The sequence below is a fragment of the Zalophus californianus genome, chromosome 11, assembly GCF_009762305.2.
Source record: "Zalophus californianus isolate mZalCal1 chromosome 11, mZalCal1.pri.v2, whole genome shotgun sequence".
NCBI lineage: Eukaryota > Metazoa > Chordata > Mammalia > Carnivora > Otariidae > Zalophus > Zalophus californianus.
The window spans coordinates 3788497-3805318 of NC_045605.1; the positions used below are offsets into that span (position 1 = coordinate 3788497).

At 38.3% G+C, this 16822-nt stretch overlaps 1 protein-coding gene across 10 annotated transcripts in view; it reads left to right on the forward strand.

Annotated features, from left to right (window-relative positions):
* The window catches only part of GRIA4 (glutamate ionotropic receptor AMPA type subunit 4), a 372192-nt gene that overhangs the window by 277266 nt on the left and 78104 nt on the right, over positions 1-16822 (forward strand). For all 10 annotated transcript variants that reach the window (XM_027578964.2, XM_027578962.2, XM_027578960.2 and 7 more), the window contains one exon: positions 5596-5649. In XM_027578964.2, coding sequence (XP_027434765.1) covers positions 5596-5649 — 54 coding nt within the window. The remainder of the gene's footprint in view (positions 1-5595; positions 5650-16822) is intronic.

The following is a 16822-nucleotide window of genomic DNA, read 5'->3' on the forward strand; positions in this document are numbered from 1 at the left end:
TATGATAAGGAAAAAAATATATAAAGTCAAGGAGATAGTGGTAGAAACATGTTGTGTTAACAGGAGCCCCCAGAACCAGTAGCTCCTACAGTCCCCTACACTGGAAAGCCACAGAATCAGAGATTCTCAGGTTGGGTGGCTCTTAGAGGTCATCCATCCCATAAACAATGCCTTCACAGGGTGCTTATGCAAGCCATATTCAACATAGTTGACATATAATTCAGACACCCCCCTCATAATTATCTGTCCCTTTGAAAACATGTGACAATATGTGGCATTGGAGGATAACTTTTATCCCCATCACCACCAACCCCACCAGCGCCTCAAGTTTTCTTTGTAACCCATGAATAGATGTTTATCTATTGATGACATGTCCAATGAGGGACATGAAATACTCTGATTAATAGAAAGTTAACCATTTGTGGAATCTCTATTTCAAAGAGAACACCATAAAATATACTTAAAATTGTACTGTATATAGTTGAACCTTTAATTGATCACTTTGAGCTTGTCCTATAAATAGAATTATCTATTGGATTGAGTTGGATTTACATTAAAGGTAGGCTGTATACCTGAACTATCATTTTAGATACACACCTGGTAAAGTACAAACTATACTAAACTGAAGCCAAGTTATTTAAGCTTTCCTGCTAATTGGCTTTATTGTGGATATATGAAGAACTTGCAAACCTAAACTTGGATATGTTAAGTTTTACCTGATCGCTCTCCATCTGTGTGGCTGTGTCCCAGTCTGCTGCAGAATGAGACTAGGAAAACCTTGCATATATGATGTTATTCAGATAAGCAATATGTTCAGACAGGAGATTATTTGAAGAAAAGGAATTTTTGTTTCATTATGAAAAAGCTGATTTTTCTCATCAACACGTTTGGCATTCATCAACTCTCTAATGTGATAAAGAATGTCACTGTCATAAATAGCTATTATTCATTTTCCTCTTATGAAAGACATATAAAAATTGGTCAAAATTAAGTCATTTTTCTGATTGCTATGGACTAAAGAAGGCAACAGGGTATAGTTTTAAAAAAAGTACAAAAATTATAGTAAAAACATCTGGGTTTTTTTCATACTTACTTAATGTGTTTGTTTATGAAAAAGCAAAGAATTACCCCCTCCACCTACATCTCATTAGAATTATTTTTTATATTGCTTCTTACAAAATATTTCTTAATTAAAGAAGAGCATGGTGCCCACTGGTTCTTTCAAGCTATTTGTGTTTCACATTCATAATCACAAATTCCATAGAACCTTCTGTGCCTCTTTGCAATACTTTTCAATCACTAAATTAAAATGCTATTAAATAAGAATGGATCTTTGCTAAGAGATGGTCATCATTAGCATGATGAGAATCATAATATTATTCAAGCTCTGTGGACGTAGCATTTTGGAACCACTGTAATAGGCAGACAGAAGGATACACTCTCGGCCGTGCTTTTCTGTAGCCCTTGGCAGTTACCGTGATGAGATGAGGTGTCCTGAAGCAGGAAATAAACACCTGCATTTCAACACTTAGTTTTCACTCATTGTTCTACAACCCCATTCAAATCACATCACTTATAGGGCCCTCAGTGCAGGGAGGTGTATACAAAGCGATCTACCATCTTTGTTCTGAAAGGATGAAACTGAAGGATTTTTTTTTAACATTTGGAATATAGTCAAAGAAAGAGACCAGTACTATGAATGGTTGTCCTTAAGGTATATAAAGACAGTATGAAAGGGAAAATTCATATGTCGGGAATAAAAGGAAGGTATTAAATAAAGATAATGATTCATTCCTATTTCCCTATATAAGAGATTAAACCTTTTCCACCAAATTTAGCTAGCCAAATAAAAGCATGATGTTTTATGCAACTTGAGTCTTTGACTATACAAAGAGATTAGGGACTCAGAATATGACGTATGTGTGTTACATTACAGCGATGAAAAGCTTGGACAGCTAGCCAACAAAAGCGTTTTGTACCCTTATTAATTTTCCTGCCACATTGGTCATTTTTTTTTATTTGGAGACTGTTTTAGTTTGGTTTCCGCAGAAGCAGACCTTAAGACAAGGATTTATGTGTAGTCAGTCGGTTTGGGAGGTGAGGAACACACTGGAAGGGCAGTGGAGAAATGCAGTCACTTAAAGGTGCATTTATCCCCCAAATTACCATGTGGGTGACTGAGGCTTAATCTCATTTGAAATTAATGTAAATTCCTGGAGGATTATTGTAAATGTCATTTGAAATTAGTGTAACTAGAACACACGTCAGAATCTTGTGTGGCAAGGGCACCAGCTCCTGTCAGTCACTGTGGGAGGGCTGCTGGGGGCAGGGCTCTCACTCCCCGGCGCTTCGACCTGGCCTCCCGCCCCTCCCCACCATGAGCAACGTGGGCCCCGGGGACCAGAGGAGACCCTGACGTCACGGAAATTCGGGCGCTGGCCGTCACAGCAGCTCGCTCCGGTCGGACGATGAGGCTCGGGGGGCGGCCAGCCCTGTCTCTGACAGTCACTGGTGGGACGGACATACTCGTGCTGTTATATATTCGTATCTTTCACCTCTCACTATTTATTTTCCTTCTTTATAAAGAATTACATCAGAAGTACAGAGACAGAAGGGTTGGCCCACTTTCAAAGTCAAGTCACTCGGATTTGTTGTTTTTGAGTTTTTTGTTTGGTCGTTTTTTTTGTTTGGTTTGGTTTGGTTTTTGTTTGTTTTTTTCTTTTTTTTGTTTTTTTGTGTTTTACACACGAGACAGTCTGCACTTTGTTGAGATAGTGTTAGCCACATGTCAAACCATACCCGTGACAGCGTCAGTTTCACACAACCATTAAAATTTCTTTTAACTTAAGCGAACAACACTCTGGATGCAGGACACTTTAGACTATTGGAGTATACACTGGATTTTTTTTTTTTTTTCCACAAAGAAACTTCCATCTAGTGTTGGATGCTTGGCAGAGGGACCAAGATCTGGCCTTGACCCTTGGCCCACCGCGGTCAAGGTGAGAGTGTTCAGGAGTTTGTACGGCACATTGGTTTTTCCCCAGCAAGGATCTGGCTCAGCAAAAATGGTGTTCTCTCTGGCCTCCCCAGCCAGGTAAATAAATCCTCAGATCACTGCTCCCGAGGCCCCAGGTCCCATAATGCTGATGCACACCAAGCTCTGCAAGGCCTTTTCTGCCAGGATTTTTGTCACTTTCGGCTGTTTGTGGTTTCTATAAGTCCTGGTCCCTTGAAAGCATATAAGCTTGAATTTATTGCAGTTCTTTGCTAGGCAATCTGGAACTGAGTCATTTCCTTGTGGAGGCACCGAGTGCAGAATTTCTACTGGTTCCCCGTCTTTTTAACATTTAGCAGTGTTAGCTCCTTGCAATGACTTTAGGAGAGGGAGAGGTTATGGACTGCAGCCACAGAGAAATCACAGGCTGAGAGCCTTGAGAGAGAAGAGGCAGGATGAGTGTGAGGGCTTGCAGAGAGTGCAGGAGGCTGACCCCGTCACCCCAGCAAAGGTTGCGGTGAACCCGCAAGAGAGAAGTAAGGAACTGTCCTCGGGCAACAATCCCTGGGGAGGTCCAGTAGCGGAAGCTCTGGCAACTCTGCAAGAGCGTATCCTGAGTACCAGCCATCCAGTGTTCCTTGACAGTTATCTTTTGCACAAGCTCCACCTGAGATTCCCAGAGAAACCGAGGGCTCTGGCCTCCTCAGCGCAGGCTAAATCACTCGGGTTTGGTTTACCCAGCATGATGACTAATTACGCGGTTTCTTTCCAGGACTTTCTTTACGATCCCATCTACACATTGCTTGTCCTCGTCTTCATGGTGAGACTGTCGAGGGATGTTCAGTTTCAGACAAACTATGGACTAGATGAATCAGGCAATAGGAAAGAGAGAGAGATGCTGCCTAAAACATTGCAAATGCATAGTGGAGCTTCCTGGAGAATAAAGAAAACCTTCAGGAGCCAGGAAGGAAAGGCAACTGTGCCCATGGAAGTTGCCAGATTGGGCAGCCTGACTTGGGGGTCAGTGCTTACCCGAGGACAGAAACTTTGGGCTCAGCCAAGGCAGTAAGTCTGAACTGAGGTCCGATTGAAAGCCACACTCTTGAAGGGTGACACCGCAGTAACAGAGAGGACTAGAAAACAACCTGCTACCTGCACAAGGGATCACCCGAGTGTTTTCCACCTGGGGCCTGGCTCCATGTGGTGGGGCTGACACCCCTGGTGAGAAGTGGTCATCACAACCCTCATTAGGTGAATTGAATTTGCATTTGTACCACACACTGGGAGCTGGGAATCAGTGATAGCAACATTGCAGTACCTGTTGGAAGCAAACACAGACATCTTTGAAGGGATGTTTTCAGGGATATCGGTAGAGAATTTCCCAGAACTGTTGAAGGGAAATCCTCATACTCAGGAAGCACAACAAATCCCGAACAATATAAGCAAATACTAAGAAGTAAAAATCCCAACTCCGTTGTAGTGAAACTGCAGAGCCATCAGGTTAAAGGGGAGGTCTTAGGTGTGACCAAAAAGAAACAATGAGATGAGCAGAGACTCCGTTTCACCAGTGGCCTTGTGTGCAAAGCTCTGTTTTTGAGCACAGTTTGTTCAGGATTTTAAAAGGGTTTTCCTTTATTTTATACACAAGGCACCCATTTACAAAGAATTATTTTTAGAGGATATTAAAACACTAAAAACAATTTCATTTTTTCTTTGATGATGAAAGTACATGAAACTCATATATTGTGTTGTCCCCTTTGAGGAACCAATGAAGTTACAGAACTCATCAGTATCTGTCATTAGATGTTCTCTCACTGAAGGAATTGTCAATTTTATAGAAAACAAGAGTTTTGTTTCTGTGTTAGAAATTTCTGAATTCCTAATTCCTGAAACATACCTAAAAACATTCTTAGGAAAAAAACTAATGAATCTAGCAGAGAGGAAAATTCTCTTGATGTTGTTTTGTCTTTATTCTTTTGATTATAATAAAGTATTGTTCTATCCATATGCAGGTGGGAATTAACTAAGTATTCTGTAGTATCAGAGGCATCTAAACACAGATACTGTGCCTTACAAAAACCTTGCTTGCTGCTCAGGACAAAAATACAGTCTACTCATAGAAAATCATTCTTAATAGTGGAAGACACCTAACAGCTTATCATACATTTCTATAAATTATCAACAAATTAAGGATGTCTATATTCTTTGGACCAAAATAATTTTAAGTTTCTTATGTTTGTGTATATCCTTTTATATATATATATATATAAGAGAATATATATATATATGAACCATCAATTTGTTTCAAAACCATCTCCTCTTTGAGGGAATTATAGCATAGTAGTTTTTTGAACAAGGTTTACTGAATGAAAGATCTTTTATACAGCATGATTGAAATTAGTGTGTTGGGTTTTTTTTTTTTTTACTTTAATCACTTAATTTTTAAGGTAGCTTAGGAATTTCTTCTAGTTATAAGGAAAAGTGTAACATTTTCTCATGTTTCCACGTGGAATTAGGTTAAAATAGTTAAAATTCTATTTTAAAAAATATCCTTCAGTAAAGTTAAATTGGTTTTCTCTTGTTTCCTTCTATTTTCATAGATTGTGAGCGTTGGGAAGCATGTAAAAGGCTACCATTACATCATTGCAAACTTGGTAAGAGCTCTCTATTTTCTGTTTTTCAGAAGAATTACTCAAGCTTTCCAGATTATTTTAACTGTGCTTTAAAATAACGTTTCAGTAAATGAATAAATTACATTACTTACTAAGCTTTTTATAACCCCTAAGATAAGATTTTTGTTACAGTGGTTATTATATTTCTAATGCGCAGTTCAATATATGTTGATGCAGACTAGCTTGACATCTGCCAAAGCAACCTTTAAAAGTAATTATGATGTTTGCTTTACTATGATATCACCTGGCAAATTAAATAATGGTCTTTTCTCTGTATAAATGATAAATGTACCACTGTATGGATCAAGATTGCCAATACTTAGGATATCACAAGGATGATTGAACTGATGACCCATGTCTTCTGATTTTAAGAAAAGCAAGATTGAAATGGCTATATAAGGAAATCTTTTGGTTGCGAGTAATCCATATTTTTTTTAGATTATGTCAGCTTTTCATATATTATATATAGATGGTTATTGAACAAGATACATACACTGGTATAAAATCCTGCAAGGCCTAAGGCAGGTCCTTTTAGATTTCTTGCCAAGGCTCACCAAGTATTTCTTGTTAACTCTGCAGTGTAGACGGAAAGAGAGCTACACAGAGTGCCATTCTCCTTGCTTCATTAGAGCATCGTCTGGCCAAAGGGCTTGATCTCAGATGTGGTTCATTTTAGAGAAGTTAAGAATGTTTTCTCCTTTTTCTCTTTTCCTACCACATATTTCTTTGGTCAGGATCTTTTGCTTAAGACAGGAAAAGAACCAAAGGCTGCAAAAGAGATTCAGATTTATCCATGAGTGGGCCATCACCCTCTGACACAGGAATTTTTAGTGGATGGATCACATTATGGAATTGAGATATTAAAATTCAGCAATAGACTATCAAATTCATATGGTGAAAGATTACCATAAGTCACCATCAGTAACTTGTGCATATCTGCATTATAATATATTGTATCAATTATGCTTTCTCGACTTATTCATGTATCTCTAAATAACTGTGATTTCCAAAACCAGAATGAATTTTGTTTCATTGGGCCAATCAACAGCTATTTCTTGAGAACTATTGCATAGGATTCCCAAATAGGAAGTAAATCCATTATCGAAAAGAAAAGTTATATTAATATGGTTAATGTTGAAAGACTGAATGATTTCCTCCTAAGATCAGGAACAGACAAGGATGCCCCCTCATCACTTATGCTGAACATTGTACTGAAGCTTTTAGCAAGAAAAAGAAAGAAAAGGCATTCAGATTGGAAAAAAAAAAAGACTTTGTGAATAGAAAATCCTAAGGAATCTAATAAAAAATAAGGAATCTTAATTAGATTCTTAAGGAATCTAATAAAAAAATCTAATATGAGAACTAATAAGTAGATTCAGCAGGGTTTCAGGATATAAGGTGAATATAAAAAATTTCTGTATTTCTGTATAGTAGCAACTAACATTCTGAGAATGAAGTTAAGAGAATAATTCCGTTTATAACTTCCAATTACAATTTACAATTAATGAGAAACTGCTACTTCACCAATTCAGCAGGACTGTTTAGTTGGAGCTCCTGAGCTCCCCTCCTCCCCCAGATACACACAGAGTAGTCCCTCTGAGAGAATTCGGGAAACTAGCTCAGTGACTCCTACACACATCAGGCAACTAAGAAAATAACCCACATTGAAATAGGTAGGAAAGGCTGAGACATACTCTTTCCACAGAAACTATACCCAGCACAGTACCATACAATCAAGAGGGCATCCCCAACTTCCAGCTTCTCCATGAGCAGCAGAGGATTTGGACCATACATTTAGCACCCCAGCTTTTAAGGCTGTCACTCAAGAGACAGGCCCCCAAAACACCTACCTCTGAAAGCCAGTTGGTTATACATCCACAAGACCCACAGGACTATAGAAACCATTCTTAACGGGCTTGTGAGCATTCACTGTTAACTATCCTCACAGGCTTTATTAGCACAGAGGGAGCAGGCAAAAGTGCCCATCTCTACTCTGTCCCTGAAAGGAAATTGACTACGTACTTTACAATCTGCTGCTGAGAGTCCATATGCAAGAGTCTCGCCACATGCATTAAGGAACTGGCTATGATCCCCCATGGAGCCCAGGGGAGCTGGTGGGCATTTCTGTCACCTTCTCCCTCTGGCTCACTCCCACTATAAAACCAGGTTATCAGTCTGTCTCTAAAAGAAGACTGTACACATGCCTGGTGCCCTGCGTTTTACTCTTGCCACTCAAGGGATGATTGGATCTGATAACCAATGGAGCTTGCATTCACAAATCCCACAGGACTGTAGTGAACAATGAGGCAGCTCTTAACAGGTATGCAAGAGTGCTCACCCAGGTATTCCCCCAGGGCTCAGTGGTGAGGGAACTGGCAAGTCTTTCCCTGAAAAGGGTTTGACTATATATTTCACAAGCTGTTTCTTGAGAGTTGGTCTTACCATCAGCCTGCATCTAGGTGCTAACTGTGATCCTTTCCTTTGGAACACTGTCAGGTCCCTCAACTCATAGGAGCCACTAAAAAAAAAAAGAAGGCTGTTTGAGTAATCACATAGATTTAAAAGACAACCAGCAGTTTAGCCCGTACTGACTAGGATGAGGCTCATCTCCTGCACGACTCCAGTGTGTCAGGACTGGTGGAGCTATCTCTGTTACCGAATGTGCAGAAACCAGCCCACACAGGAAATCAAGAAAAATGAAGAAACGAGGAAATACATTCCAAACAAAAGAACAAAATAAATCTCCAGAAACAAATCTTAATGAAATGGAAATAAGTGATTTATACAATAGAGTTCAAAATAACACTCATACAGTTGTTTGTTGAGGTCAGGAGAGCAAGGCATTAACAAAGGAAGCATTTCAACAAAGAGTTAGAAAATATTAAAAAAAAAATACCAAACAGAAATCACAGAGCTGAAGAATACAGTAACTAACTACAAAATTCAGTAGAGGCGTTCAGTGGTAGACTAGAATAAGTGGAAAGAAAGATCAGCCAACTTGAAGACAAGGCAGTGGAATCTACTCAATCAGAGAAGCAAAAAGAAAAAAAAAAGAATGAAAGGAGTGAAGATAGCTTAAGGGACTTAGAATATAGCATCACGGACCCATAGATACATTATAGGGCTCCTGGAAGGAGAAGAGAGAGACAAAGGAGCAGAAAGCTTCTTCAAAGAAATAATGACTAAAAAGTTCCCTAACCTGGGGAAAGTCATATAAATCCAATTCCAGGAAGACCAAAATATACCAAATAAGCTGCATCTTAAGAGATATACACTGAGACACACGTTACAGTTAAGTTATTCACAACTTTGAAGACTCTCTTTGAAACTCTCTTTGAAGACAGAGAGCATCTTAAAAGCAGCAAGAGGAAAGTAACCTGTTATGTATAAGGGAAGTACAACAAGACTATCCGCAGAAGCTTTATAAGTAAGAAGGGAGCGGGATGATGTATGTCTTCAAAGTGCTGGTAGGAAAAAAACTGCTAACCAAGAATACTCTACCTGGCAAAGTTGTCCTTGAGAACTGAAGGAGAGAGAAAGAATTTTCCAGAGAAGCAGAGACTGAAAGAGTTGATCATGAATGGTTTTACAAGAAATGTTAATGTTTCAAGCTGAAATAAAAGGACATAAATTAGTAACATAAAAACATATGAAAGTAGGGCGCCTAGGTGGCTGTCGGTTAAGCGACTGTCTTTGGCTCAGGTCATGATCCCAGGGTCCTGGGATCGAGTCCCGCATTGGGCTCCCTCTGCTCTGTGGGAAACCGGCTTCTCCCTCTGCCTTCCACTCCCCCTGCTTGTGCTCTCTCTCTCTCTCTCTCTCTCTCTCTCTATATATATATATATATATCTCAGGTAAATAAATAAAATCTTTAAAAAAAAACATATGAAAGTATAAAACCCACTGCTAATGGTAAGTATACAGAAAAATTCAGAATACTCCAATATTGTCATAGTGGTGGGTAGATCACGTCTAACTCTAACATAAAGGTTAAAAAACTAAAATATTAGAAGTAATTATAACTACAATAATTTCTTAACATATACACAATATAAAAAGATGTAAATTGTGACATCAAAAACAAAATGTGGGAAGAAATGTGTAGAATTGTAGAGTTTTTGTATGCATTCAGTTTAGTTGTTACCAGCCTAAAATAGACTATTATAGCTATAAGATGTGTTAGTAAAGCCTCATGGTAACCACAAAGCAAAAACTTATCATAGAAGAAACACAAAACATGAAGAGAAGGGAATCAAAAAACCTCAGAAAATCATCAAATCACAAAAGAAGAGAAAGGAACTACAAATCCACTAGAAAACAATTCACAAAATGTCAATACTAAATCTATTCCTACTGACATCTATTTAAATGTAAATGAACTATATTCTCCAATCAAAAGACATAGAGTGGCTGAATGAATTTAAAAAAGAAGGAAAGAAAGAAAAAAAGACCTAACTCTGTGCTGCCTACGGAGACTCATTTCAGCTTTAAGGATACAAACAGATTGAAAGTGAAAAAAGGGAAAAAACACCATATGCACATGGAAACTGAGGAAAGAAGGAGTAGCTATAGTTACATCAGACAAATCGACCTGAAGCCAGAAACTGTAACAGAAGACAAAGAATATCATTCTCAATGATAAAAGAGTTAATTCATCAATAAAACACAACATTTGTAAACACTTTTGCACCCAACAGCAGCACACCTAAATATATAACAAAGCAAATATTAACAGATCTGAAAAGAGATATAGCAACCCGGAAATAATAGGGAATTTAAATACCCCATTTTCCTTTTTTTTTTAATTAAATTCAAGTTAGTTAACATAGAGTGTATTATTAGTTTCAGGGTCGAGTTTAGTGATTTATCATTTGCATATAACACCCAGTGCTCATCCTATCGAGTGCCCTCCTTAATGCCCTTCACCCAGTTACTCCATCCCCCACCCACTTCCCCTCCAGCAACCCTCAGCTTATTCCCTATAATTAAGAGTCTCTTATGGTTTGCCTCTCTCTGTTTTTATCTTATGTTATTTTTCCTTCCCTTCCCCTATGATCATCTGTTTTATTTCTTAAAGTCCACATATGAGTGAAACCATATAGTATTTGTCTTTCTCTGACTGACTTACTTCACTTAGCATAATATACTCTAGTTCCATCCATGTCATTACAAGTGGCAAGATTTCACTCTTTTGATGGCTGAGTAATATTCCGTTATATATACACGTGTGTGCGCACGCACATACACACCCCACATCTTCTTTATCAATTCATCTGTCAGTGGACATCTGGCCTCTTTCCATAGTTTGGCTATTGTGGATAATGCTGCTATAAACATTGGGGTGCATATGCCCCTTTGAATCACTATTTTTGTATCTTTTGGATAAATTCCTAGTAGTGCAATTGCTGGGTTGAAGGGTAGTTCTATTTTTAGCTTTTTGAGGACCCTCCGTACTGTTTTCCAGAGTGGCTGCACCAGCTTGCATTCCCACCAACAGTGTAGGAGGGTTCCCCTTTCTCTGCATCCTCACCAACATCTGTTGCTTCCCGAGTTGTTAATTTTAGCCATTCTGACTGGTGTGAGGTGGTATCTCATTGTGGTTTTGATTTGGATTTCCCTGATACCAAGTGATGTTGACCACCTTTTCATGGGTCTGCTGGCCATTTGTATGTCTTCTTTAGAGAAATGTCTGTTTATGTCTTCTGCCCATTTCTTGACTGTATTTTTGTTTCAGTACCCCATTTTCAATAATGGCTAGATCCTTGACTCAGAATACTCAACAAGGAGACATGGATTTAAATTGCCTGTTGGACCACATGGGCCTAACAGACAGCGACAGAATATTCCATTTAAGAGCAGCAGAATATACATTCTTTTCAAGTACATATGCAACATCCTGCAGGATAGATCCTATGTTAGGCCACAAAACAAGTCTTCATCAGTTTAAGAAGCCTGAAATTATATCATGCAACCTTTCTAACCACATAGATATGAAGCTAGAAATCAATTACCAGAAGAAATTTCAAAAGTATGCAAATACATGGAGATTAAACAAATGCTCCTGAACAACCAATGGCTTAAATGAGAAATTAAAAGAGAAATAGAAAAGTTCCTTGAGAAAGTGAAAATGGAAACATAACATACTAGAACATGTGGAATAGAGCAAAAGCAGATCTGAGAAGGAAGTTCATAGTGATAAATGCCTACATTAAGAAAAAAGAAAAATCAAATGAACAATCTAACTTTATACCTCAAGGAACTAGAAAAAGAAGAACAAACTAAGCTCAAAGTTTGTAGAAGAAAGGAAAAAACAAAGGTCAGAGTGAACATAAATGAAATAGAGACTAAAAAGACAATAGATCAATGAAACTGAGAGCTGGTTTTATGAAAAGATCAACAAAATCGACAAATCTTTAGCTAGACTAAGAAAAAAAGAAAGAACACTTAAAATAAGAAATGTAAGAAGATACATTACAACTCATATGATACAAATACAAAAGATAGTAAGAAAGTGCTATAAACAGTTACGTACCAACACATTAGAACACTAGAAGAACCAGATAAATTCCCAGAAGTACACAACCTACTATGCATGAATTATGATGAAAAAGAAAGACCAATTAACAAGTAAAGAGTTTTAATCAGTAATCAAAACACTCCCACCAAAAAAGTCTAAAACCAAATGGTTTCATGGGCAAATTCTACCAAACACTAAAAGAAGGATTAATACCAATCCTTTTGAAATTATTCCAACAAATAGAAGAGGAAGGAACACTTCCAAAATAATTTTTAAAAGCCAGTGTTACATTGACACCAAAGTCAGATAGGGACAGTACCAAAAAAAGTAAATTAAAGGCTTATATTCCTGATGAATGTGGATGCAGAAATCTTATACCATACACAAAAATTAATTCAAACATGGGTTAAATTCTTCAGCATGAGACCTGAAACTGTAAAACTCCCAGGAGAAAGCCTAGGAAGTAATCCCTTTGACATTGATCTTAGCAATGTTTTTTTTGGATTTGACTCCAAAAGCACAGCAACAAAAAGCAAAAATAAACAAATGGGACCATGACAAACTAAAAAGCCTTGTACCTATCAACGGAAGCCATTCAACAAGATAAAAAGGCAACTTACAGAATGGGAGAAAAAATTTGCAAACCACGTATCTAATAAGGGATATTAATATCCAAAATATACAAGGAATTTTTACAACTCAATAGCAAAAAAACAAAACCCACAACAACAAACAAATACCTCAATTAAAGAATGGGCAGAGAGGGGGCACCTCAGTGGCTCAGTCAGTTAAGCATCTGCCTTCAGCTCAGGTCGTGATCCTGGGGTCCTGGGATCGAGTCCCGCTTTGGGCTGCCTGCTCAGCAGGGAGTCTGCCTCTCCCTCTGGCTTGTGCTCTCTCTCTCTCTCTTTCTCAAATAAATAGTAAATAAATAAAATCTTTTTAAAAAATAAAAATGGGCAGAAGACTATTTTAACAAAAAAGACACACAGATGGCCAAATAGTACATGAAAAAGTGCTCAGCATCGCTAATCATGAGGGAAATGCTAATCAAAGCCACAGTGAGATACTAGCTCACATCTGTTAGCATAGCTATTATCTAAAAGAGAGAACCAAATGCTGGTAAGGGTGTAGAAAAATGGGAATCCCTGTGCACTGTTGGTGGAAATGGGAACTGATGCAGCCCCTATGGAAAACAATATGGAGATTCTTCAGAAAATTAAAAATAGCAATCCAACTTCTAGGTATATATCCAAAGGAAAAAAATCATAATATCTAAAAGGTATCTATACCCCTATGTTCATTGTAGCATTATTCACAGTAGCCAAAGTATAGAAACAGCCTGTGTCCATCAACAGATGAATGGATAAAATATATATATACATCAGCCATAAAAGAGAAGGAAACTCCACCATTTCTGACAACATGGATGCACCAGGATGGCATAATGCTAAATGAAAGAAGACAGAGTAAGACAAACACTGCATGGTATCACCTATATCGGGAATTTTTTTAAGAAATCTAACTCCTATATTAACTCCTAGAGAACAGTGTTGCTAGCCAGGAGCTGGAGGGTGGAGAACATAGGAAGAAGTTAGTAGAAGGCTACAAACTGTCAATTATGAGATGAATATGGTCTTGGAATCTAATATGTAACATGGTGGCTGTAGCTTGTAATACTGTATTATGTAAATGAAATTTGCCAAGAGAGTAGAACTGAAGGTTCTCACCAAAAGAGACAAAAATAAAGGTAAACATGTGAGGTGATGGGTGTGTTAATAAACTTGATGGTGGGAACGCTTTCACGGGGTATACGTACATCAAATCATCACGTTGTACACTTTAGGTATATTACAAGTGTACTTGTCAGTTATACCTCAATAAAGCTGAAGAAAAGACTGATTTAACAGTAGTAGCAAGAACTGATTTCTAAAATAATAATTCTTATTAGTTACTGGTGGCTACAAGTAGTCCAGATGCTATAAAATATTCTGTAGTCATAACATTGAAAAAGAAAGCAGAAGGTATGAAGGCCAACTCGTATTTACCAAAAAGAGAAGAATGAAGCAAGACAGACATCAGACATCCATATGTGCTGCCTAAAATATATCATGAATTTACAAGCACACATTTTTAAAGTACAAGTTAAGGAGCTCCCTTATAATTAAGCAGGGTTATCTCCACAGAGAAGCCAAATTTCATTATGGATATTTTTTTTATTCTTTTCAAATGATAATCTTCTAAACCAAGAAAGAAAACAAGTAATGTCCCAGAAATATTGGCTTCTTAGTGGCCATTAAATCCTTTACCTGAAATATCAAAGGCAGATTTCACATATTTAAATAAAATAACATTCCATTTCATTATGAGTAAGGATGCAAATGGGTTGTGAAAGCTCATCAGCACTACTCAAAACTGTCTTTTCATTATCCATAAGTTAAATTTATCATCTTCAGTTAACTATAATTCAATCCCATGCATCCTTCTGTCTTGATGAAACAGGAACAGATTGATGTTCTCCATGTCCCACTGGTTCGCTTTGCTGCTTGTGCACTGGGCTGGGACCTCACCTCCCCAGCCAAGGGCCGAAAGAAACAAGGATCCCTTTTCTTTGTGACTCAAACTTTAGACTGCTAAGCGTCCAGGAAGACCCACAAGAGTTGATGCCATCCGAATAGCATGAGCTTTGCCTGATATGTATGTGCAGGGACGTGCCCCTCCCGGGTTCTTGAAATTTTTCTGATATCACTGCCGCTGTCATTTGGCACATCAAGGATGAGTAAAATTTGTAACAAAAGAAAGGTTGCTAAAATCTTTCTTTCCTCTCCTGTTTCTGGTTTGTATGTGGGAATGTTTTACTTAGACATACCTGTCGTCTAATTGTATTTCATTAGATTAAACTCTGTTCTAGAAATTTCCAAGATACTTAGCAGCAGGAAAACCTTATCTGTTGGTTCACTAGTGTCTGTTTTTCAGAGATTTAAGTAAGAAAAATGCTTCCCTACTTTGCCCATCGACTTCCTCATTTCCAGTTCTTTGTTTACTTTTCTCCCGGATTTTTTCTTGTTGCTGTTGTTGTTGTTGTTTTTTAAAACAGGTATGATCATATCATTTCCCAGCTTAAAGTATTTCTTTGGCTCTAGGCTGCAAATGCAGTCAAAGGATTCAGGGGCTTTGTGAAAGGGAAAGACCCTGAGATCTCTCCAGCCCTCCCTGCTAATGCCTGACATCTCACCTCTCCATAAAACTTCTGCAGTTCTCAAAAGGACACACAGCAGTGCCCGTTTGTTACCACGTCCTACCAAACCTAGGCACCGCACTGCCAACATCCTTAAGGGTGGAGTATTGACACTATTGTCCCTAAGACGCAAAATCCTTCCAGTTTTACCCCTCCTAACCCCAGATCCTCTCTCCCACTCCACCCCACATGTGCCCCTTCCCAAAACCAGACTAGTTCCCAGACACCTGATAGCTCTTTTATCTTCGCAGCTTTACCTTTGTCTCCCTGGGAGGCAGTCCTTAGTCCACCCAATCTTGATAAACAGTCACTTCTTCCAGAAAGCTGTCCTTTTGTACTTAATCTGATAGTGCCTCTTCGGGGCTCACAAGTCACACCAGGCACCAATAATAGAGAATACAATTTTTTTTTCATCCATGAACTCATTATCTTTCCCCTCCGCTGTACCAAGTGTTGTCCACCATCCTGTCACCCAGCTGCAAATAAGACATTATTAGCACATTGCAAGATCACCAGAGGAAGAAACAATGTCTTATTTGACCTTCTAAAAAGTACCCTTACCCTCCCTCTTTGTTAAAGGGCTGCGTATCCTCCAGCATCCAGCTTCTGTCATTGTGTTTATTTTGTTGCTATAATTGTTCTAATTAACCCTCAACATAGATGCTTATTCTATAGACTGCAAAATGGGGTTCAGTGTAATTTGCCCAAGATCACACAGATCCTAAGTCTCAAAAGCAAGATTGAAACTCTGTCCTGTCTGATTGCAAAGAATAAATCAAATAAATAAAATTAAAATTACTAAATACTTGATGTAGCCACGAAGCGAGCATTCATTTAAACATTACCTATACCACCCTTGAGGGGGATCTGGCCTTCCATTCTCTGTATTTGTATTCAGAGCTTCCTTCTGCCCTCCTCCAGCAGTTGCTCCTGGTGAGGAGCAACAAGAAACTGTTGACATTGTTGCACCTGCAAGGCAAATTCTTAAAATCTTGTTCTCATTTAGATTTCTAATTCTTTAAAATATATTCCATTTACATTTAGGAAAACACCTGGCTCTTTCTTGAAGTAGTATAAAATTATGGAATGATCAGGGTATTAAAGACTGAAGATTAACCACAGCTCTTGCATACCTGTCCCTGACCTCACCACATACAAACACACAGACATGCATACACCATCCATGCCTCGTTTGGAAGGTAAGGAAGTTAAGATACAGAAAGTAAAGTGATTTGTCCATATGTAGGCGTCAGGTTGGTGTCAGAATGGGAACTAGAACTCAGTTCCCCATATTTGCAGACTAGCACGCTTTTACTCATGGGCAGTGACCCCACTCAAGATTCCATGAACGTGAAGACTTTTTTTTTTACCTTTTTCTTTGTGCTTACTGTATTTTTAAC